Genomic DNA, 25,252 nt, shown 5'->3' on the forward strand with positions numbered 1-25,252 from the left:
TAAATATTGTAAGCACAATATTATAACATAAATTCTGTATGGAGAGAATGCAATCCCCAAATGTATAAGGTTTTACAAAAACCTGCCCAAGTTAGGCTGTGATTGGAAGAGCCAGAGCACCAGTTTGAAGAGCAAACTTCAGAAAACTTGTATTTAAAGAGAGTAAAAGTGGGCGCTTTGCGCATCATCCGTTCCCCATCTTTAGTTAATAATGACGGCTGCCGTGCCAAAGGCTGATTCACGTGCTGGAAGCTGCCCAATGGCTACGTAATGCTGCGGAAAGTAGATTTTATTGAAGTCTCCCTTGTACTAAAATGTTTTAAGTGCTGCAGTGCTATTGATCCACAGAGCTCCTGGAACAAATAACTGTCAGATTCAACACAGCTGGACTACACCCAAAACACGAGAGATGTAGCTTTCAGTGCTGCCTCTGATCCCAAATGACTCTTTATTTTGCTGAGGTAAGAGTCGTAAAAAGACGAAATTACAGACCACATGTTTATTTTTGCTGTGGCACTAATATACCAGCTATGTGTAATTAAGATTTTTAGGTATAAATTAAAAAAAAAAAAAAAAATTAAAATAGTGAAATCACAGGCTGACATCCTTTTTTAGATAATCCAGCATTATTTTACAGAAACCAATGTGTAACAGTAACAGTTTTTTCCCTTCATTTGAGAGTATAAAAGCTTTTTAAATTACATTTTAAAGCCTCTCTCCTTTCATCACCCGGTTATCACAGCATCATGGGCAGGGCAGAACATACAAGTAGTGAGAACAATGTGCTGTCTGGAAACATCATACTTGTTCCAAAACTTTCAGAAAATGTGTTTAGTTTAGGAGATAAGGTCCCAAAACAAGAAAATTGAAGGAAATGAAAGTGGAAAGAGGAAAAGAGAAAAAAAAAAAAAAAAAACAACAGGAAGGGAGTCCAGCAAGCTGGTAATAGAAGAACAGCAAGGGAAAGGGAGAGTTAAAATAAGCAAAAATCAAAACCTGTCTTAATTAAAAAATTCATCTTTAAACTGTAAGAAGTCTGTAACATGAAGGTTCTGCCTATTACTGCTTCCGAAAATGCTTTCTGTAAAAATGAGGAATAACCTCCAGAGCAGTGGATTCTGCAATCCTGTGGGACCACAGAGACCTACTGGAAAATTATTTCAACCTCTGTCTCTCTCCAGATGAACAGTCCTGTTCAAGGCACAGAAAATAACAGCAAGCCATAGCACTAATGTTACAAAAAAGATGTTCAGTGACATCAGAAAGGAATGAGTCTTCTGAAAAACATTTTAGTTAAATCAAATTATAACTCATCTTACTTAAATTATTACAACCTCTCCCAAATACAAACAAACAATTGGTCAAAATCGCCTTCTGTATGAATAGGCACTCCTAACCAATTTTCAAGGGAGAAAATAACTTGGTTTTGAAAGGCTTGTATGTATTTTTAATATATACAGAATAAAATAATACAGATTTCTGTGTGAAGCGTTCAATAATGGCTAGTACAATGATGTTTGCAATAAATTTGCGTATTCAGAAAGAAAATAATTTTGCCTTAAAATACTAACCTGTATGCAATCTGCACTTCCAGAAAGAATTTTAGCTCAATTTGCATTTTGCTTATTACTATGCAACTATTTTCTGTCATTCAGAGCAAACGGAATAACAATTTGTTATCAAACTTATCACTGCTGGAGACAACAGACAGCACACCAGCCCTATCCTCGGTCAGCCCAAATGTTTTCGTTTTAGGTTAGACCAGTCGGAGCATCCCAGCATGAATCTGTTGAGCAGCTGTTGCCTGGAATACTCTGGCAAGCCTTTAGGAAGAAAGTTGCTCCTATTAACGATCCCAGAAAGAAAAAAAAACCTGCTCTCTCTTTCCCTGCAGATAAGTTTATTTCCAACGTGGGCTGCCAAAGAGTCTTTATCCCCGTAGGGAAGACAGCTTTGAGGAGAAGCAAGTTATTTAATTAACATATAGACATGGCAGGAGGAGGATATGGTACTTTCATCTTTCCATTGAAACTTGTCAAATTGTTTTTGACTCCTCAGAGCTGTGTCACAGTAGTAGACTTCTCCACGTCATTTCCCATCTAAAATTCTTCTTTTCAGCATCTTCTAAAGTCTTTTAAAATTGCTTCTCTTAGTAGAAATTCCTCATGTGTGACTCAAGGTAGAAACTTGTGTATAAGAGGAGGAGGATGAAAGAAGAGAAAGGAAGTCAGCATCACTTGCTCCAGCCTTCTAAGTCATCATGTTACAAAAATAAGCAATTCACCCACTGACTTCTTTCATAGATTTCTGATGCAGTCAGTTTTCCTTTTCAAGTTTCAGACTTTGATTACACAAAAAAAAAAAATAGAGCAAATGAAGACCTGGGACTACAGGATGAAATCATGTCATCAAATTTTAAGCCTACGTAAGATCTGCTCAAATACTCAAAGAATCTTCCCAAATGGCAGAAACAGGACAAGGCAGAGCTGGAGGGGAAAGCATTCCTCAACCCCTCACATCCCTTTTTCCCAACAGTTTTATTTCATTAATGTTAAATTTAAAACAGATGAGAGGAGAATGCAACAAAACATGAGTGCTGAATCACATTATTCTAATTCAATCTCCTACTATCCTGGAGTTCTTTTTTCAGCAATTCAGTAACTCAAATATTGCACTGGCACTAAAAATGAGAAAAACTGTCAAAAAAAGACCTGGATATACTGTACAGGACATTTATTCTAAAGTAAGCAGCCAAGAGCTTCATCACTTTACTCAAACTATAGGTAACCCTGTTAATTCACTGCTTAGAAAGAAACCGTTTCACTGTTTTCTAAACATAAAGCCCGACTCATCAAAACACAATGCTCTGATTTCAAGATAAACATTCATGAGATAAATCAGAAACTAATTAAACAACTACTGAAGCAAGCACATTTTCCTCCACAATATGAAGCTGATTGTAAGACAAACCTTGGAGAAAAATGCCTGATTGCTGCAGTGTCCTAACAAGGGGCTTTTGTTTTATGGGGCTTTTTGAAATTGTACATGTTGAAGAAGTCAGGCTGTAGAAACCTGTCTGAACTTTTAACACAGCTTAATTTATCTCAAGCCACTAGAAAAAAAAGAAAACATATTTAACTGAAGATTCTTCCCACAGAAGAAAAGAGCAAGTGTAATATAACCACTTCCAAAACCAGGCTGATCTTCCTGGTAGCGTATGTTTTCCTCTTTTGCACAGCTCTTCTCTCTGTTCTTATTTACACTAAGATTTGACTAATAAAATTTGAATCACAACATGTAGCTGTGAAGCCACATTGAACTAGGAAGTGTTCAGAATCACTGTTCTCCTACCCCATTACACCAACATTTTTTCTAGTGCTTGTGATGCAACTGGAGAGTCAGGAAATGGTGTGCCTTTGTGAACTACTGTCCTTCCCATAAGAATGGGAGTATCGGGTTCATTGAGCTCAGCAAGAACACCAGACACCTAGGAAAGAGCATGGAAAAGGAGGATGATGAGAGCCCCATACAGTCTCTCACACATTGCAATGCAGGGACTTTGAGCCAGAGGTGCTATCCCCCAAAGCCCGCAACAAATTCATCTTCCCTTGATATAACCAGTCACTTTTTGAGATAGATTTTCAGCATTTACAACACCTTGCAGCACAGCTTCCTGCAAATTAACTACACAGTTTGAAAAACCACTTCCCAGTTTTGCACTGCTGACCTCATTTCTGAAAGCTCAGGGGAAACTTGGATTCCCCTCCGCACAGGCGATGACTCTTCCAAAGACATCCCGACAGACTGGTGGAGCCTAACACGGTTAGGCAATACTCATGTTAACTTTTTCCTAATATATTCTGTTTATTCAGGTGAGCACTAACTCTGCCCTTCAGATCACTTTCTATTAACTTGCTCCATACAGACTTCAGGCCAACAGGTCTGTAGTTTCCCAGAGCTCCCTCAGAGCCCTTTTTGGTACTTGATGCCATAATAACCACCTTTCAGCCACATGGTGTTAAGGAAGTTATAAATGAGAGGTTACCCACCAAAGACAGTAATTCAGCATCCTTGAACACCTTCTCCTCCTCATGCTTTGTCACAGTTTGTTTTTACGACCTGCTCTACCATTCCTGCCATCGGAGACAGACACACCTCTCTGTCATTCTTTCTTTGCAGCGTCTGTACCGACAAGGTTGGTACCCGCTGCCTCTGCTACGGCTGCGTGTCAGCTTGGGCTGTTCTGAATTCTAGTGCTCCCCTGTTATTATAGCAGTAAAAAATTAAAAACTGCACTAGGCTTAGAAGGGATCTGAAAAAAGAACAACTAAAAGGAATTATTCACTCTAGACATTGCTGCAAGAAAGCTGTTTAAGTATTTTACAAGCAGCCAAGAACGATCAAAGGTAGGCATCAAATTATATAGTCAAATTAAATTTGAACAGAAGTGGCAGTGGCCAAAGCCAGGAGTAAGCCTAAGTTGCACGTAAACAAAATCTAATTCATTCTCCCACCATATCCTTAAGATCATGCCAAGATACTGTAACCATGATAAAAGAGAAGGCTAAATTGTAAAATACCCTACCATTCAAAGCCCAAGTAATCCCATGTTAAAGCACATATGAGACTAGATCCTGTTCACTATATGAGACCATTGTTTATGCCCAGGACTACACAGAGTACAAGCTAATATAAATTCAATACTTGATAACAGCATTTAAAATTAAGGCAAAACATGTGAATAGATAAGGTGACTTTATTTATGTGTCAGCCTTTCAAATTTTGCTATGCTAAAACTAATTTAGTTGGTTTAGCTGATAAAGGCAGACCTGTAATTACACTGGCACATATGCGTAATTGTTCAATTGATATGAAACTGTATTTAGGATCCATATTTCTTTGCTGGTAGGAGCTTCACAGAATATTATATCCTTAAAATGAAGCTGCTTATCTGGCAGGACACAAGCCTGAATTAGCTGAACTTGTTTGTTAACACTCGAGAAACTGTATTATGCTGTGTTTGCAAGGTGTTTTTTTACCTACGGAAATTGCTGCTATTCAGCCACCTTTATTTTTCAGTAGTTTATTCTTTGCTTTTAAAATTCTTTATTTACTTGTAGAAGTAAATGAGCTGTTAGAACTTTCTGTTTTAAGAAGCGATGACTGCTCATCAGCCTTTCCTTCCACAGAGGAACAGGGACAAGGAGACATGGCATGCCTAAATGATTCAATTACATTATCTAATGAACATGTGATTATTTGTGTGAACACAGACAGTTAGAAGCAGACCAACTGGACCTGCCTCTGTCAATGACACAGGCGAGCAATGTTTGTCAGTGTAATGGGATTTAAGACCCAGCAATCTCTGTGAGGCTTTGGTGGCATGTGCATCCTGCCACAGCAGCAAGATGTCCCACAAAGGACCGGGTCCTGTCTAGTCCTTTAAGTAAAAATAATGTTAATTTTGCTGGGAAGGCAGTGCTCTCAGTGCCCATTTCTAAGCTGAAGAAGCAACAGTCATAGCATTCAACAAGGCCAGTGACCATTTCTTGAAAGAAATGCACCAATCTGGTGACTTTCCTTCAAGAAACATTTTCTCACTTACACCTATTCACTGCCACGACTGAGAAGGTAAAAAGAAAAGTATAACAGGGGAAAAAAAAAACCTGTATTCTCCTAAGTCTAGCTTCACCTTTGCAGAGAAAAACCTTGCAGAAATTCCAGTTTTCAACTTTCCACAACCTGCAAACGGTACCAAACCAAGGAGCTGCACTCTTTATCTCAGACATGCCGGACCACAGCTCCCTCCATGACGCACCATCCCTGGGTCTAAACACCTGTGGTGGCTGCCTGATTTTACAAAATACAGCCATAGGTGCCATTTTTGTGCCTGAGATAAGAATCAAGCTCCGTTAGGTACAGATTTGTTAAAGCACAGTGGGGGGAAAGAAGAAATTAAACATCATCCTGTAATGCAAGAGCGATGCCTGGTCCAGCTCCGACAGCTGAGGAACTGGCAACAGCAGGCACGGCTGCTGCTCCTCCTTCCTCTGCTGAGGATCTTCCTACCCATATCAGAAATTTTGAAGTCAGGCATCACGATGAAAGGATCAAAGATACACTTGCTCCTCTGCAAGCTCCCGAGCGTGCTATTTTCCACAAAGGCAACTCCCCGAACAAACACTTGTTTTGTAACCTGCCTCAGAAGTGCTGCCTTATCCCAACTCACACCCGCCTCGGTTCTTTCACCGCATCTTCAGCGCCTTATCTTCCCTTTTCCGCTTTATCTTTATCCTTTGTCAGATTGAGTGTTCTTTCTCCCCCTCTGAATTGAAGCATCATTTTTTCCATCTACACTTGCTCCTTGTCCAGCTTTCACAGTATCTGATAGTTGTCCCATCTCCTCGCAACGCTGATGCCTTCATCTTGCAACTGGCCCCTATCACACCATCTCTCCTCTTCTGCTCACTCTCCCATTGCCCGTTTTGAGGGCTCCAAAGCAGATCAGGAGAAGCAAGCCAGGCAAGCTGCCTTTACAGTCCTCTTTCAGACCCTCTAAACAGGTTTGATACTTTGCAGAATCAGAAAACACTAAGAGAGACAGAAATTCAATACAAAAGCTCTAAGAATGCCGCTGAGAACAGGAAAAATCCCACCAAGTCCGACAGCTCACTGCCTTGGCCCTTAGCTCTTGCGGTACCAACCTTCTCTACATCAATGCTACCTGGTGCAGTGTTCTGGTGCACATCTACAGCAATTCCCCAGTGGTTTTTGTATTTGTCACTGGAAAGCCTTCAGGTTGGGTATTACAATGTGGAAGCTTCCCCACCATCGCCAATAATAATAATTTAACAGTTAGAACATACAAAATTACAGTGCTCATTGTAATTTATTTAAAGGTAGTGTTGGGGTTTTTTTGGAGGGGGACAGTTGATTGGTTTTGTTGAAGCTAATTTTTGTTTGCATTTAGTTCTTTTTAAAAAGTACCTGGTTTGTTCATAAATATGTGGTTATAGTAGAAGCTCAGCTTGGCAAGAGGCTGGATTTTGGTATAGGTCATTCAGATTTACATGATTCATATCACTGTTGCTCTTATGAGCAAAGTGCTGGACAAGCTTATTCACCTGTTCAAATTTTTTCTAGAAATTTCAAAGCATGCCCTAGGAAAAACTGCAGAAAGCAAAGTGCTTAGTCTTTTTTTTTTTTTTTTTTTCATTAAAGGAAATGAAGATGCAAACCTTCGACAAAAGCTAAAGTTTAAATGGCTGTTTAAATTAACTCAGAAATCATTCTCTGTAGCCATGTACTCATTAAATAGAAAATTGGACATTCTAATAGGAAAAAAAAAAACCACACAAAGAACTTAAACCACCAACTTGTCTAAATAGATCTTGATCTGAAAGATTCTACCACTGAACAGAAAGAAAAGAGTAAGTCTTGCTTCCTAAAGAAATAGGGTAGACAGGAATCTGTATACAAAAAATTTGTCTGTTACACTTATGGAGAAAAATCAGAAACACTGTAAAAGAATAACAGGCAAACCCAGAAGAATGTGGAAGAGCAAGCAACAGTCCACATCTTTCACCTCTGCATGAACTAACGTGATACTCAAATATATCCTGCTGAAAACAAAGGTACATAAACAAGTCTTTGTTTTCTTAAGAGGCGAAATTTTAAAACACTGGGAGAGAACAATGTTAGGTTTAAATTAGCATCTGCCAATCCAGATTTACAATAGCTGACCAATACATTTCCTCTGCTTAAATTTTATGGTATCTGACATTGTAGAACAAAGGGCACTACAGCTTTAGAACAAACTTGACACAAAGCTAAGTTATAACTCCATGATTATCACATAATGAAATATTTATAGTGCAAAATCACTTATTTCTGAAATCAAACTATAACACAATGCTATATACTAAGTACTACTTTGATGCAAACATGAAAGCAAAAATTTAATCTTGTGTGTATAAACAAATCAAATGTGCAATGTTTAGATGGTTATTGCATAGCAGTGCTGGGTATTTGGCAATCAAAAAGAACGTTTCAGCACACCAATGTATTTATACATGCATAAATGCCTTTTGTCCAAAAATAAACTTTTAACAAATATGGTACAAGATAAAACTAAGCCCATATGTTCCGCAGCAGTGATTCCTTTACTAGAAGACAATGTGAAGTTATTCACTCTCATCCACTTATGCAACCTGCCCTCAGATTAAGTGGGCAGCAAGAATCTGTCTATTTTCCAGAGCAGTACCAGCAACAGGTACAGATCCACATCATTTATATTGTGCAAAACACAAACAGAAAAGCTTTTAGAAATGCTCTAATATTTCAGAAAATTTTCATTTCTCATTGCCTTGCCTCGTGCCTGTATAACCAGGCTGATTTGGGAACACGATTCCAAAAGCATCTTTTCTAACTGGGGGGATGGAAGGAGAGGATAAAGAAATTATAATTGTGTGTCTAAAAAATCCTGAAGAACAGTCAACTATCAAGACCTAAAGTAGCACCTGGTGAGGCATCAGGCTCAATGCAATTTGCAATTGCTGTTACACGCAGAGCTCCTTCAAACAAGCCAACAGGAACCCTTTCAAAATCACTTGTGAAACCAGGCATTTATATTGCAATCTTCAGCCAAGATGCTCCCCAAAACTAATCAGAAGTCTCAGCGTCTGCATGGGACAAAGTCCTGAGGGAAGAGGCGCTTGGGCACACATCACAAGCTCCAGCCAATTTTGGACCGTGAAGACCTGTGGGTCCTGTGAGAGAAGTGGCACTCAGTTACAACATGGCACATGTGTCCTGGTTTCAGCTGGGATAGAGTTAATTTTCTTTCCAGTAGCTGGTATAGTGTTATGCTTTGGGTTCAGTATGAGAATAATGTTGATAACACACTGATGTTTTCAGTTGTTGCAAGTACTCTTTATTCTAAAGTCAAGGACTTCTCAGCTTCTCACGCCCAGCCAGCAAGAAGGCTGGAGGGGCACAAGAAGTTGGGAGGGGACACAGCCAGGGCAGCTGACCTAAACTGGCCAAAGGGGTATTCCATACCATCTGACGTCATGTCTAGTATATAAACTGGGGGGAGCTGGCTGGGGACTGGGGGAACGCGTGGATTGCTGCTCGGGAACTAACTGGGCATCGGTCGGTGAGTGGTGAGTAACTGCATTGTAGATCACTTGTTTTGTACATTCCAATTCCCTTTTTTTTTTTTTTTCCTTCTTCCTTTTCTGTCCTATTAAACCATCTTTACCTCAACCCACGAGTTTTGCTATTTTTTTTCTAATTCTCTCGCCCATCCCACTGGGTTGGGGGAGTGAGCAAGTGGCTACGTGGTGCTTAGTTGCCGGCTGGGGTTAAACCACGACAACATGTCAGGACCCTGAATATCTGGTTTAATAAATACAAAGGTACTGAACCAAATAAATATTGGAAGTGAGGATTATTTTTTTTTTCTTTGGTCAAACTACCATTTCAAAACAGTTAGGGTTAATTTGTTTCCTCATTTCATTTAGCTGTAGGATGTTTCTTCTTTGTTGACAGAAAAATTGCCCATCTCCACATGCAGTATAAAAATCTCAGGCCTATCAGCTGTAGCTGTTGTTCAAGAACCTGGGTACTTAGAGGGCTATTATTTAAACTATTAAAAAAGCTGATGCTGGCATAAGAAAGCAGCTCATTCAGAAATGTATACGCACAGTATGTACTTGGAAGTAAATCAAGAATCATATCTTGGTAACAAACAATATGTTATTTCTTAATGAAGTGCATGGGAAAGGGATGGATTATACTATTGCATATTTTGGGGTGCAAGAATCATTGGTAAAGTTTTCTGGCAACAGAAGACATGCAGGTATATAGGAACACAGCTTGAATGTTGGGCCAAAGACATCTTTGATACAACTCCAAATCATATGCATGCTGTTAAATCAGCAATATATCCAGGAATGGAATTACACAGCACCAACAGCTACTCAAGGCAAGTCACCACAAAGCAAGGAAAGAGATAGCACGTGCCAAAGCAATGGTCCAGAGCCAATGACCCATCTCAATTCTCAGCTTGCTGGTTTGGGCATTGGTCAGGGATCTGTGATGAAAACCCAGCATGCAGCTCTGCAATATGTGACCCCATCGTAATGCTGTACACGTGCTGCAGGAACTTTTAATATGTGGCATCACTCCAAACGTGGCAGTACCATGAGTCTTGATGAGCCCAACCAAAGCTTCCTACGTGATTAGCGGCAACCAGTTACACATCACACCAGAAATTAACTTTTGCAAAAGTAATGGTCAGTCTTTGGACAAGTAATCCAACCCAACAACCCAGTGTCGTCACACAGGACACAGGAAAAAGACTTTCCAAAACAGGTTGTCTCGTTGGTATAGAAGGAAAGGATTAGCAAACAAGCAGCCCAGTTGGAGATAAGGCCTTATTCCAAAAGAGTGTGTCCTGTGAAGACCCCTCTGCTCACCCAGAGCAGCACGATCAAGTGCACAGAACATCTTTGAGGGCATGCTCTAGGAGCAGGAGGAAAGATGTAGCGAAGGGAAGAGCAATGGCCTGATTTAACTCCACAGGAGGCTTCCTACACCACCTTCTCTTGCTATAGAAACCTCCTAGCTATGTCTAAAAATTAAAATTCTCACACACCATAAGTGTAATCGTGACAGATGCTCCATTTTGTGCAGCACCAGTGTGAAATAAGGACACACTTCTAGCTCTGAGCTTCTGAAAAGCCATGGAGGTTCAAGGCTATTTTGCTTGCCATTTTAATGTTATCTGCACTAAACATAAACCTTTGGGGTTCTCCCTTTGTTTAAGCATCTATACAAATATCTGAAATGAAAAGCTATTATCACCTTTTCCCAGCTATATTGCTGTGATGACATGTTTACCCCAGAATCTGCAAGTCTGAGCAGCTCAACAGCCTCGATGCACAAAAAAATCCTGGGGAAGAGCAAATTATAAAGGTTCTGCAGGCCTGGTAGGCAGGCAGGCAGGCAGGCAATCTCACACGCAAACATCAAGGGAAAGCATGTGGGATTTTCTGCATATCTCTATTATGATTTCTGTCAATATGGAAGGCAGTTGTGTGTCAAAACAAGACAAAATAGGGTTCGTCTTGTAAGCAGCATTCAGGAAAATCCATGCTAAAACTGGTTAGTGACTTTCAAAAGCCAATAAATATGACAGGCCAGTTTTTTCCTTCCCTCCATTTGAAAAATAAAAGTTACATCCAAACCATCCTGAAACTAAGGCAGAAATGTCACGAGTTTGACAGGTATCCAACAAAAGAAAAGCCTTCAACACAGGATTTGGTTTAATTCAAAAAGTCACAAATAGAGGCACTATTTATCTGTATAAATTTCAGGGACAGTTTTGGAGCCCCAAAAAACTTAAGTGGGAAGTTTACCCATTTCACATAAATAGTTATGTTTGTTTAATAAAGATAAATACACACATGTGGGTACGCTCAGAGACACATTCATCCACCTGTTTTATTTCTGCAAGCCCAGTTGGTTTCCATTTAAGTATACGCCTGTCAAAACAAATCACAAGTCCAAAAATAATGGATGAAGCATCCCAAAAATGAATAGTAAGAACTGACACAAGAAGAAAAAAATATTCAGCATACATCTTTGTAAATGAAAGAGGATCCTCCTTCTCCAGCAGGTTTCATTGCTGGAGATGTTAGGGTTTGCCACACAAGAGTACAAGGCAGGACTATAAACACAGGTGCCAAAACCACCATGAAATGTTGCTTTTTTGTGTGTGCATGTGTTTTACATCATTTTTTTAAAAGGGACGACTCAGTAATTCTGGCAAAATACAAGTTTTCTACTTGTTAAACCTCTGGATAGCCACAGATTGCAATGCATCAGGGAGAATTAAATGGAAAATAAATTATGCCCAGAAAAAAAATACATCACGCATCTTGAAAAACCCCTCAGTCTAATGGCACTTTACAGATAACTCAATCCTTGTCATTCCTGTGCAGTTCAGAAATGCAAGAGTGGGCCTCCAATCCAGCCTCCACTCCTACATGAAAGACACGAATTTCAGATCAATGTCATGCTGACAGTATGACACTTAAAGAAAGCAATAAAAAGAAATGTAAGCATACTGCAAACAGTGGGATATAAAAATCCCTAAAAAGGACGAAAGTCTGTCCTGACACCAACAATTTTAAGCACAACACCCCTCAAAAATTAGCTGCAACATGAGCACTAGGCACTTGAATACCCTTTCCTCAAGTTATACCTCAAAAACGATTGTTTATATATTTGTATTTCTTCTAGTAGCATTGAATTAAAAATCTCACTCTTTTAGTGAGAAGGAAATACATCTCTCCCTCAGCACACAGGGGTTTTATAATCCACTCAAATCTAATTTGTGGTCATTTTGCAATACAAAAGGAAAACCTTATCTCAACTCCATTGTTCTCTAAAATTTTAAAACCAAAACACTCTTGGTATCTGTAGTATTTTTCAACTCACTCCGCAGTAGTTCTATTTTAGCAATGCTGAAAAGTGGAATTTTTTCACTGCACATTCATTTTATATTTTGTACGTGAAATTCTGCACATCCTAGCAAGCAGGTGACAAACTCAGATTATGTAAAAGTATTGCAACAACAACTAAAAGAAAAATAACCCAAGCAGCATAACCCTTACCGATACTAAACACCTTCTAATAATGGCTTCCTTGTAAACTAGGAGCATCAGAATCCCTTATTCTACACTGATTTTCTGCAGAGTTAAAGGAGGCCGAGGAATGCCTAACACAATTTAAATCAAAGTCCATGCAAGACAAATTGTCCAAATACTCACAAGGCTTTGTTTTCTCTCCCCATCACCTGAGAGCGTGCGATCTTGCAGCAGGAAGTCAGCAAGCCTGTTAATTCATGGGTACCGATGCCTTGAGAGCAGCACTTCAGTAAAGATCCTCCTCTGGTCCACACCTCTCCCTAGCGCTAGCTCCATATTGCTGCTCACAACGTCAGGATGATGTTACAGGTGACACCTCCCGCTGCTGATGTCAAGCTCGGTTCCCGAAAGCACAACAACCACCTCCCTGCGGTGCCTACTGCCCCTAACAAGCATCACTTCTGCATCTTCTCTGTCCCCAGGGAGCAGGCTCGAAGATGATTTCAGAAAAGCTTACAGACACAGAGCTTTCTCTCCTCGTTAAGTCTCTCGGCATTAAGGAGCCTTTCCTTCCAGAATGCTGCAGCAAATGTAGACTATACGCCTCCCTTGGGGGAAAAATGAAGTATTTTTACAGTTTCTTTCTATGGCGCAGTTTAATTTGCTCTTTTGTTAGAGCAAACTGCTGGAAGAATAGGTAAATAATGGCGCAGTATACCGGAGTGAATGATTCACTGATGCTCTCCTGAACATTTTGGAGTAAGCCGAAGGGCTAGCAATGCAGCCCAGGACCAGAGCTGATGAATGGTGCAGTGCTGCTGTTGTCTAGGCAACTAAGAGAAAAAAAGCAGCACCATATAAGGAGTTGTGACATGGATTCTGGGAACAATTTATACTAAAAGGCTGTAAACCCTTGGATGCTTTAAAGCTGCAGCATCCCCTTCTCGGTTGGAGACACGTTTCATTGTTCAGACCGAAGCAGTCGGCACAAATCATCACACGCACAATTGCATCAATCCAAGACACGTTTGCATTGGGAGCATTGTACCAAAACACAACAAAACAACATGATTTTGCAGCGTTTTCAAATAACTGAAATTATTAAGTAAGGAAAATGGCAGGCTGCTAACGATGATCCAAACTAACATCTGTGAAAAACAAGGGTACCAATGACACCCACAGATATCGTGTAGCTCCGTGCAGGTAAGAAGCTCTGTCTTTATGGGAGCAAGCCTGAGATGAACCAAACTGCAGCACCATCAGGTGGCTGACTGCCTGAGCAGCAGTGCCACCAACCAGAGATCCAGCCACTCCTCCAAGAGACAGGAAAATATCCCCAAATTAACCTGTAAGCCAGGCGCTGTTGTGCAACGAAGGCTGGCGGTGCCCCTAAAGCATCTCCAGATAAAGCAGCGCAGTGAAAGCCAATTCATATACAGTTGCCATAGCAAGCTGTAAATAAGACCAAGGTTTATATTCCATGCTGTAACACAGAGGGGGAAAACCACATTATTTTACACACTCATCATCAGATGCTTTTCACTTAATGCTCGTGCTCAAATAGACAATACACCGTGACCAAGAGAACTGCAGCTATTTCCCCAAAAGCCGATACAACACTGTAGTTCTGAAGTCTCTGCTCAGCGATCGAAATTTAAACTTTTAGAAATCCTTTCCATTGATTACCCTATTTTATTTGAACAAACATGTACCGCACAGCCAGCTTCTGCCCAACACTCACACACCTAAAGCAGCTGCCTCACCATCTCTCACATTCACACCCAGCTGAGTTAGTGCAGTAGTTTCAAGAAAATAAGTAGTCCCAGAGGGCTGCAATTATTAATCTGGGTTTGTCACCATTAAACAAGAAACAATTCATTTTCAAGTAAAGAGATCTCAGCTTGCTTAGTCCCACAATTACAATTAGCATCAAGAATATTCAACCATTTGCTGAAGATACAGAGAAGGAAGAAATTACAATCCCTATGGCTATTCCCAAGAAATACAAAGGAGGTTGCAGAAGGACGGGGTGATGACAAGACCCCAGCACTACAAATGACACGGGTGATGGTGGCACAGGGGACATTGCTCGTGGGTGTCCCCAGCTCGGCTGGATCTGGAGGGTGTTGAGAACCACAATGGTGGGTCCCTACTGGTGTCACAGGGAAAAGTGAGTCTCCAGCCTGCTTAGCTCTGCTCTCGCCATCTTTGAAGGACCTAGTTAAAGAGTACATGTTTTCTTTAGGAAAGAGGATGCTATTAGTTGCCTGAACACACCTAGGAACATTCCTACTTGTTTCTATGAAGTTTAATCTTAGGGAAAGTTCCCAGATTCTGAAAGCACAGGGGAGGAATGTTCTCAAAGCAGGTGATTTGCAATGAAACCAGTTCCTCAGGTCTGTGTCTTCAAAAACACTGAAGCATCTAATTCACGCTGGGGCCTTTGAGAATCCAAACCTAAACATCTAGGCCACTTTTAGAAAAACATGATTTACTTCCTAAATTTCTTGACAATATTCTCCCCTTCTTCCTCTATGTATGGGCATTCACACACACATGCTCTTTCTAAAAGAATCCTAAAGCTTGCAATCTGTCATTGAATAGAAAAAAATAGAACTAGCCAAGTACAGTGTTGAATAAAATTATCCCTGCGCATATGAATTTACAGCATGTAAATTAAAAATCTTTCCCGAGGAGGACTTAGGTGCGGCACTGGGCTTTGTGCAAACCCTTTGCATGTGGTAGGTTCCACAGTAATAGAATAAAGCATCGGTAGCTGACTCTTTCAGCCCAATATCTCATCTTTTAACCTAATACAACGCTGGGTTACTATTTTTGGCGTCGATTCAGGAAAGCACTTAGATACATTCATCCTATAAGCACCCTCCTGAAAAGCAGTGCTTTCCTGAATGAAGGTATACAATGCAATAGCATTATTTTCATTGCAGCCATGGCTTTGAGTCATCAATGATACACTTTTGATGTGTAGTAGAATATTTAACCCAATGGTTTTGAAAACGGTTGTTCTCTTTGTGCAGTAAGCATGGTAACTTTTAAGTGCTGATTTTATTCCAGACAGAAATCAAAATGGTGTCTCGTACATACTTATCCTGGGCTGGTACGGGTTGTTGGTGGTTTTTTTTTTCTTTTTATTATGTATTTTTCACATTACACTTGCTAATAAAGCCACTGTTGTTACTAAAAAAAAAATTATTAAACAGCATAAACGGAGGTTGAACATGCCAATCTAAAATACGTTCTTAGCCACTGCTAAATAATAGGTTATACAGGCAGGAAAGGGAGAGCTGATTACTTATGCTTACTATTACTTCACCCTTTAGAGCCACAATGACCTTAGTTTTTCTTAATCACCAGACTATTCAGCAGAGTGAAAATTGCAACCATACTGAATATTTATCAACCTCTGAATCCAGCCAAGTCTCCATACATAGAAAACCCAGATATCAACAGGCTAGCAAGTGACCTCAGTTCCTCTGGAAAGAAACTTAACACACTGTGTAACATGCTCCTATTGCTTTTTAGCAAAAGTGGACATCTGAACTTTCATGTGGATGAAAAGCCGACTTGTTTACAAATCAGCCAGGTTAAGAACTTTAAAAGATTATATTATAAATAGATGAATAAATAAATAGATAGATAGCATCGCAGTTTCTACTGGGTAAGTTTCTCTGCACCATACAGGTTTCTTTTCCTTTCTCAAGGGCTAAGTTAAACCCCAAATTAACGTGACACCCCGTGATGCCCATGAAAAAGGGCCATCTCGGTAGCTGCTTTCCCCATCAGAACCGACAGACCTACTCTACTACACTGGAATGGATGCATGCAGATCCAGAATGACCCAAGATACTTTAGCCCTTGAACGTGAGAAAATCATCTTGTGAAGAGCCTAAAAAGTCTTTTGTATTCAAATTTTCATCTCTGAAGAATTCCAGAAAGCATAAATGCAGAAGTTGGTGGAGTCACTTTTTGTTGCAAATGGTTTTAGGAATTAAATCTTTAGTAAAAAAGAAAAAAATATACAAGACAACAAAGGTTTTTATGTAACAGATAGTACTATTCCGCTATCCAACTACTCTGCAGATATGGAAATTATGACATGAATGGGTTAGTCACACACAAATGTATGTAAGAAGCTAACAGCATGAAAAAGCCCCTACAATTGGATAATTTCTCAACAATTTTCTATGCTCTGAAGGTCGCTTTGAAAAATCCATGTGGCAACTGTCAGACGGACAAAAGACTCTTTTTGTAATACTTCAGTTTCCCAGAATCACCCTCATCCCTTTTCCAAAAGGAATCACTGCTGTTATTGTGTAGGATTAACAACTGGACAGCATAACGAGACAAAGCAGAAGAGGAAACCATCACAGCCAGTGAGACTTTGTGAAATGTCTCCATGCATTTACTGTCAAACTGCTGGATGCTTATTTTTATCTGAAAGCTCCCACAGTCACAGGAAGATTTTTTAAACCAAGCTGCTTATCAATTCTACCAGATTTTGAGTATGCTACGATGGCACTTACAAGACTTTCGTAAAATCGGAGAGGGGTATTGGTCAAAATTGGGAAAAAACACATCCAAAAATAGCGCAAGGCTGTGAACTTGTCTTCACGAATCTAATATTAAAACCAAATTTTCTTTATTTTACAGATCATGCTGTTTTACTAATGAGTAAAAATGAAGAGGATCTTTACAAACAGCCACTCGATGTCCACCAGAAAAAAAACCCCAACTTTTTATTTGTTGATACAGTAAACGGTCAGTCATTCAACAGCCATGTCTTTCTGCTGCCGAGGGATTTTTTTGCTTTTTAAATCTCTCAGATCAGTAGTAAATAAGAGAGACAGATGATAAGGAATAGTTGAAGAAATGTGGTAAGTACTGTGAATGACAAAGAGCCGAAAGCATTACTTTCCCAGTTCCTTTACAGGTTACCTTAATGAAAGCAAACAAATTCCTACAATGACTGCATGAGGATGTAAAATGAATACCTTCCTTTTACAATATCAACAGTAAATTACACTAATAATTTTAAAAATCATGCTAATCCACCAACGCACTGAAACACACTTCGAATTCGAAGTATATCAGGAGCTGCACTGGAGTCATCAAGACATGTACGTGCAAAATATTATCATGTGTTTTCATGCTATACCAGATTCAGCCTAGCCGGAACAGGATATTTAAAACAGATGGAAAAAAGGAAAAGAATGCAAGTAGAAGACAGACGTAGTCATCTTCCCAATCAATTTCCAACAGATTCTTGTGTGTGGCCCCAAAACGGACCTCCAAACAAAACCAGGAGCCTACGCTTTTCTTCTCTTACTTTTCTGTAATAACAATTACCAGCATTTTATTGATATCTTCCTGTTTTGTACACATCTTGTTCAGGTCTAGATTTCATCGCATATAGTTTGCAAACCAGACCGACAGAGGCGTATGCATTTTCACCAGCTAAATGTCCACAGCACAGCTCTACAGAACCACCTCACTGGTGTTTGAGCACATGTTTCAGCAAACTGCCTAAACCCCTGAAGTCTGTATGAATCACAATCCTTTTCTTTGAATTACTACCTGCAAAAGCCACTGCTGGGATTTCAATATCTGGTCTTTTGAGGAACAAGTGGGACACTCCAAACAGCAGCCCCACCAACTCCAACAAAAGCTTTCCAAGTTTGGAGCTAAATGGAGTCTGAGCTGTTTCCACCCAGAAAAAGATAATTATGAATACATGGAGCTTAATCTGCTAGGATGAACTGTTGTGATTTGAGAAGTGGGAGGAAGTTAATGTCTGTTGACAAGCCAGAAATCCAGCAGATCTACACCAAGGCAGCTTGCTGAGCAAGCTGGAAGTTGTTAGAGAAATGGAGCTGCAGTGGTATAAGAAAAATTGGTCTTTCCATGGGGTACAGCAAAAACCCTCTGCAAGTATTTCAGAGAAGAGTAATGAACTGTTCAAGTAAATATATGAATATAACGTTACTCAGAGCTCCAACAGAAGATCATATAAACACAAAGGATTATAGTCAAAAGAAGGGGACAGAAGGATAATGAACAAGATAAAGATACTACAAAGGCCTAAACTATTTGTAAAATACAATGCTTTTCCATCCTTTCCTAACTGAAAAAAGGTCTATGGAACTGGCTAATATTACCTGCCTCTACTAAGGAAGCCACACAAAACAAAGACGAAAACTACAAGTAAATCAAAAACTAAAAGGAAGAGGAAACTGGATGAATGTGGGGATCATGGGAGAAAACTCAGGAAAAGCAGGAACAAACTAGCTATACATTACTCAATAAATTAAACAAGTACAGACATGCTGTGAGAATTAAAAATAGCCTTGATTTATCTTTGTCATTTTTCATAACCTATGCTTTTTCTGGCAGGAAGGTTGTGGATTCCACACCTACCCATTATTGTGTGGCATGACAAGAAAAAAGAAAAACAAAAACCGGAAAACAAACCAAGCACACACAGAATTTCCACCCCGCGAAGTGCTGCAAGCAACATATTCGTACCTGAGGAAAGTACCGATAACCACAATAAAAAATAACAGGGTTTTAGAGACACTAAGCTGAAATGGATTGCATTTTGAAACTACTTTCGTAATCCACTACTGAATTTTATGATTCCAGAAGTTGAAACTGAACTTTTAAAAATCTAGTGTTAGCAGCTACTCTGGTAAAGTACAATTCGTAGCTGTTCTGCAAAAGAGAAGGAAATGCTGAAGGACAAACACAAAGGAGCTCTGAACATCCAGCTGCACAGCCCTGACTCAGGACTGCAAACTGAAGGATATTCTTAAAAAGGAAAGCGTTTCAAAAAAACCCCCAAATCCATAAAACCCCACAAATCCTCCAAGTGTCACATCATTGGCCCTCCTGAAGAGCCAGCCTCTGAAGTACATAGCTGTTCTCATTTCCACCAAGTTGTTTTAGGCCTTCACATTTTAAGGCAGAACCTCAGCCATGCTTTAGAATTTCTTAGTGATGGGAAACTCATGTTGAAGACAGCTGAGTAAGGCACTGAAACTTCCCTTTTAAACTATTTTCATGTCCTTTTAAAACTCCTTCCGCCTGATTCTCTTGCACCTCTTGAGCTCCACTGCTAGTGACAGGCTCAGACCACCATGAGATCCTGCAAAGTGACTCTGTCACGATTCAGGAATCTTCCTCCTGTCCTTTTCAATTTCTCATTTCACCAGAGGGCAGGGAAAACAAAAGGTACAAAGTGTATCAGAGCTCCCTTTTGTTACCATAGATCAGATAATATCAGGTAAAAATTATCTTTGGAGGTTTCTCTCAGTACAAACGCAGTACACTGGCTGATCGTTTTTAAAGATGGGCACGGAGGGATGTCAGATTTTAGGCAAGAAGCAAGTTTCTCAAAACTGTGACCAGTAGAAATACGATGTCAGGCTTTTACATGGATGTTAGACTCCAAGTGCTTTTGAAAATCCAACTACTTTAAAATCTCTAGGTGTTCAAACCACAATCCCAGCAGATTAGATAAACAGTTTAAAAATGTGCATGAACTATGAAAAAAATCACTTTGCTGTATAAGTTTATAATTTTTCTGATGTATTCTCTCGGCATTCAAAATTTTAGCATAAAGTTCTTTAAAATTACTGTAACACTTCCACTGTGCATAAACCACAATACAAAGTGGAAATGAAATACACTCTGCTAGAAATTTCTCAGAAAACTAGAGAATATTTGTAAAACAGAAAGATCATTTTCAGAATAGAAAGATTTCTCTGTCAGCATGAAATCCAATCCATTCCTGGTTTTCACTAAAGTAGCTGCTATAATAAACAAATGATGACTTGTACACAGAAGCTTGTTCAAAGCGTTTTCTTACAGATTTTTGCACCAACGGACCTTAAAAGCCCCACTGAACTTTATTTAAAGTCCTTACCAGTTAACTTCTTCACAGGTTGGAGCCGAACACTGATAGACTGATGTGTGAGTAAGGGGGAGGATGGAAGGGAGCGGGACATGCCCTCCATAATCCGAATGTGCTGCATACCTTCGGTCACTGGGAGTGGCGGAATAGCGTAGTCTGGTTCAAAAGCACAGTCGTTCTCTGTGGAGGTGCCTGATGGGAATATAAAAATAAAAAGGAACTGGTTAGAATACAAGGGAGTCTCCTGCTTTTATCATTCCTAGACAGAGAACTGTCTGGCTCGGGTGAGCCCAGCCGCAGAGCCACCTCGCTGCACGCCGCTCTCAGCCCTGCAGGGAGCAGGGACGGCTGCTTTCTCCTGTTCATCTTGCATGGTCTTGACACTTCCCTTGAAGAAACTGTATTTCTGGAACAGCATCTCAGCACACATCTTTAGATTATGAACAGCATAACCATGAGGAATTTATTTTCATTTTTTTAATTTGTCTTTCAGAGTCCTAGAGTCACCAGTTTTAAATATAATTCAAACAAAGCAATCATCCTTTTACTGATAGTTTCTTGTGCGGTTTGCTTGCGGATTTCTAATAAAAAACCTGCCAGTTGAATTAAATTTTAACACGACGACCTTTAGTCTAAAAAAAACCCCGAACAAAACCAAACAACAAAAGCCTCCAAAAGCAGCCACCACTTCCAACTCTCCCCTGACAAACGTACAGAAGCACCCAGAGACGCACAAAGCCTGTATGGGGGTCACATCACTACAGATCCACATGGAAGACACCAAATAACATGACAACAAGTGGAGATAGAACAATAAAGGCACATATTGCTAATTGTTACAATAAATATTAATGAGAGTTGGGAGCCATAAGGTTCCTCCTATTAGCTGCAGAATATGGAAACCTCTGGGTCAAGAACACGTGGTTCTCCACCTCTAGTCAATAAGATTAACAACCTAACACAGACAACTAATAATTCTTCTGCAAAACCAACTTAAAACTGTTAGCATTAATATTTCATTACAGATAATGTAAGACTACACTTGACACACCTTTAAGAGATGGATTTTAGTTTTTAGTGCCTACTTATGTTTTTCCTCCATAGAGGCATTCATTATTTGATTTCCATTGGATAGCTGTGCTGTTCTCAATGGCTTGCGAGAACATGTTTAAAAGAGGAAATTTAACTGCTAGACAGAAGGGTAGACAGACAGAAGTGGGGAGAAGACAAAAGGGTAAATGGCTCAAATATTGGTAGTCTAGAGGTGATGACGGACTAACTTTATTCCAGACATCCAACGAACAATGTGAACAACCCAACGTATTGTTTATGATCAGAGGAAAAACCCAGATTGAAATAACTGTCAAAAATGTTGGACAAGTTCCTGAAGCGTGCTAAGAAGTAGCATCATTTGTGGCTAAAATCCATCTAATACTGATGCCAACTTTCAGGAATATCTCAGCATTTTTGTATCATTCTTTACAAGAAACCAAACACTAACACACTGTATACATACACTATTTTTGACAGTTCAAAGTACAACTTTTACTCACTTGCTTCCTGAACACTTGCCACATTCGCAGTAGTTTACTGAACACATATTCAAAACCTAATCCTTACAAAGGTGATTTTTTTTTTTAACTTCAGTATGCTCTAGTAAGTATGCCACAGTTCGATATGTTTTATTCATCTGAGAATGTCATTATTGCCACAAACTATGAGCCAGACACTGATGTTTTTCTATTCACTTCATGCTGCTTTAATTAAGTGTGCACAGAAATGCTCTAACAGAGTACATCCCTTTAAGGGGGAACAGTTCATTCTATTCTTTTTTTTTTTTTTTTAATTGAAAGATGCTGTTGCTGACAATATCATGCCTTTTATATAGATATACACATGTAAATATATATGTGTGTGTGTGTGTGTGTATAAAAAAAAAATATTTGGCTATAGTCAGAGAAAACTAGAATTACTGCCTTACCACCTTTTCCCTGCAGTTACTACCATTTCTACGTGAGCAGCAGCTCAGCCTTGCTTCTCAACCCAAGACCATCCAAGTGAAGCTGCCATGTGCCACTGTGACCCACCTACCATCAGCACCGCTTCGTTACAGACATCACGTCTGTGCTTATGCCCATCTCCAAAGCATTTCACCAGTCCTCTTCAATCACACACACCAGCAGTACTTTGGTGTGCTGAAAATGCATTCCTCTCATCTAATTTTGGTGTCCACAAAAGAGGTGTCTACATCCACGCAAGCTGTCTAGAAGAGCTTCTAGAAGGCTGGGAGTTTAGGACAAGATTCATCTAATGACATGTTTTAGGGTTCTCGTTCAGGAAGAGAAGTACCCCAGCCTGGACACTCCACTGACTCCATCCATGACCTCTCCATGGGCTACAAAGACAGCCGAGGGCAACAGGCAGCTCCACTGCACCCACCCACGTTCAGCCAGCCGAGCGCCATCCTGGGGTCTCCCACTTGACACACGTCTGAGCTACACACAACGACCACAGCTGCAGAGGTAGGAACACTGCCATTTCTCAGGTCTCCTTCCATTGGACATTAGGCACCACATCAGGCAGACGGGACAAACAAGGTATGTTGGAGAAACGCACGTGCTCTCAAGAGCAAGCCCAAGTCTTGCACACACACACAGCACACAGCACAGTGCTACTGCTCAGCAGAGCTCAAAATCTCAAGTTTGATGATCTTGTTTCTAAGTTTTTCCTACTAATCATCCAAAAGATGCAGTGGCTCTGCTAGTGCAGTTGGGCATGTTTTTTCCAGGAGGGCATAATATGATAGCACGCTGCTAATACAGCAAAAAAAATTTACTTCTTCCAGCTGTGCATCACCACTTGCAATTACTGGCTCCATATATAGCTTACTTGACGTAAGCTGATCGAGGGCCTTGCTTTTTCCAGGGTTACTGCAAGCTGAACACCTCTGCTGACTCTGCAAGCCTATTCATAATCACCTGCGAGTGCCAGGAAAGGCAAACCGGCATCAGTGCCAAAATCGGCATTGGCTTCGACAGAAACAAGCTATGACTTTTTTTCAAAATACATTTTGCGCCAGACACAAGAAAAAAGATTTGCCATCATTGATTTTGATTCTTAAAAACAAAGTTCAAATTTCCTCAGGCCAGATTTTGGCGTTTGAGGGAACTGTGAGGTCTGGGACTTAAGGTCTGGGAAAGACCTAAAAGTCTGTGTGCATTTCACTGGTTATCATGGTGTAAGTTCCCAGTATCTTTGGCCAATCTTTACCTGAAACCAAGGGCAATTGGGGGCAGTATCTTATATAGAAATAAAAGTAATTATATCTTCGCAAAGTTTTCAGGAGTGTTTTCCCTCTTAAAATTAAAATGCTTCAGAACAAAATCAGTGAACTCACAAAATATCCACAAGGTACTATTTTCATTCCACAGATGTCAAAATTCCTCTCATCCTTGCTGGAGTAAACAAACACACAAGCAAGGTACTTGAAACAGTTTTAAATTTGTTTCAGTCAGAAAGAATATTGGGTTTATCAAACCCTCAAATTAGGGATCATTCACAGCTGAACTGGAACTTTGACAGTTTGTCTATAAAATATATTTAAATAAAATGCTACTGCAAAGTGCATATTTGAACTAATGAACTATTTCTTGAAGTTTTCCAAGATAGTAAAGCTTTACAGACAGCTACAATACTTGGGCATCACACCCGGCAACATGGAAGTTTAAACACAAGTAGGACGACTGCCTCATTTCAGTTGGCTGGTTTATCTGAGCATAATAAAACCCCTTAACCCATCATTATGAAAAATACATGTTAACGTGGAGATAGATAGCAACCTACGGACACAGACCAGGGCAAAGTTAAATATAATACTTCTAAAGAGCAAAGAGACGACTTCTACACTGCAGAAAGCCTGCGTCTACAATTGCATCCATTGATCCAAATGGAAATATTTAGCACAGAAGCTTGTTTCTCCAAGAAGTTGGAAGTATTTTCTTTACCTGTTTCTCCCTCTACTCCCTCTCATGCTGCAACTTCTTGCTAGCTAACTGCAATTCCTAGAGTCATACTCATTGAGGCAAACAGATATAGATTGGTCATTCTTTGGCAAGTAAGTATTTGCAAAAAAAGCCCCATGTCCTCTGCCCAAAACTGGTACTTTTCCACAGCAGCCGTGATGCTGAATAAATAGGCTGAAACGTAACCTGAGCGAACAGAATGTCTGAAACAAGCGTACGGAAACCCAGCAGGCAACTCCCATCAGCAGCTGCATCTGAGCTGCTGTATCTTGTAACAACAAACCAACGGACAAAACCCACACAAATGAAAGGACATCACAGGGACTAACGGCAGAGAAAGCGGCCAAGGCTCAGCCTGCAGAAGTAACACAACAGCAACTTTATCTGAGCTAACACTGTCTGGAAAAGAGCAACCATTCATTCTGTATTATCGAAGCACAGAAAGGCTACTTGTATGCGAGCTATCATGGAGTATGTGCAGTTATAAATTCCCTTCTTCCTTCCTAATTTTATTTTAACTCTTCTATTTTAAAATAAGAAAATTTTAAACAATAAATTTTAAAATACTAATAAAAAGATCCTATGTTAACAGAGCAGTTTCAGTTGTTGACGTTTCACAGGGCTTCAAGGGTTTTAACTCTAAA

General features: G+C 39.9%; 1 protein-coding gene across 16 annotated transcripts in view; it reads right to left on the reverse strand.

The window, feature by feature from the left end:
- The window catches only part of TANC2 (tetratricopeptide repeat, ankyrin repeat and coiled-coil containing 2), a 290,145-nt gene that overhangs the window by 134,888 nt on the left and 130,005 nt on the right, over window positions 1-25,252 (reverse strand). For 11 of the 16 annotated variants that reach the window (XM_030021416.2, XM_030021407.2, XM_030021414.2 and 8 more), the window contains one exon: window positions 20,599-20,778. In XM_030021416.2, the coding sequence (XP_029877276.1) occupies window positions 20,599-20,778 (180 nt within the window). Of the gene's footprint in view, window positions 1-12,839; window positions 13,415-20,598; window positions 20,779-25,252 lie in introns of those variants that run through there. The other 5 variants (XM_030021420.1, XM_030021421.2, XM_030021424.2 and 2 more) reach the window with 2 other exon arrangements.

This window comes from Aquila chrysaetos, chromosome 8 (genome assembly GCF_900496995.4).
Source record: "Aquila chrysaetos chrysaetos chromosome 8, bAquChr1.4, whole genome shotgun sequence".
Lineage (NCBI taxonomy): Eukaryota > Metazoa > Chordata > Aves > Accipitriformes > Accipitridae > Aquila > Aquila chrysaetos.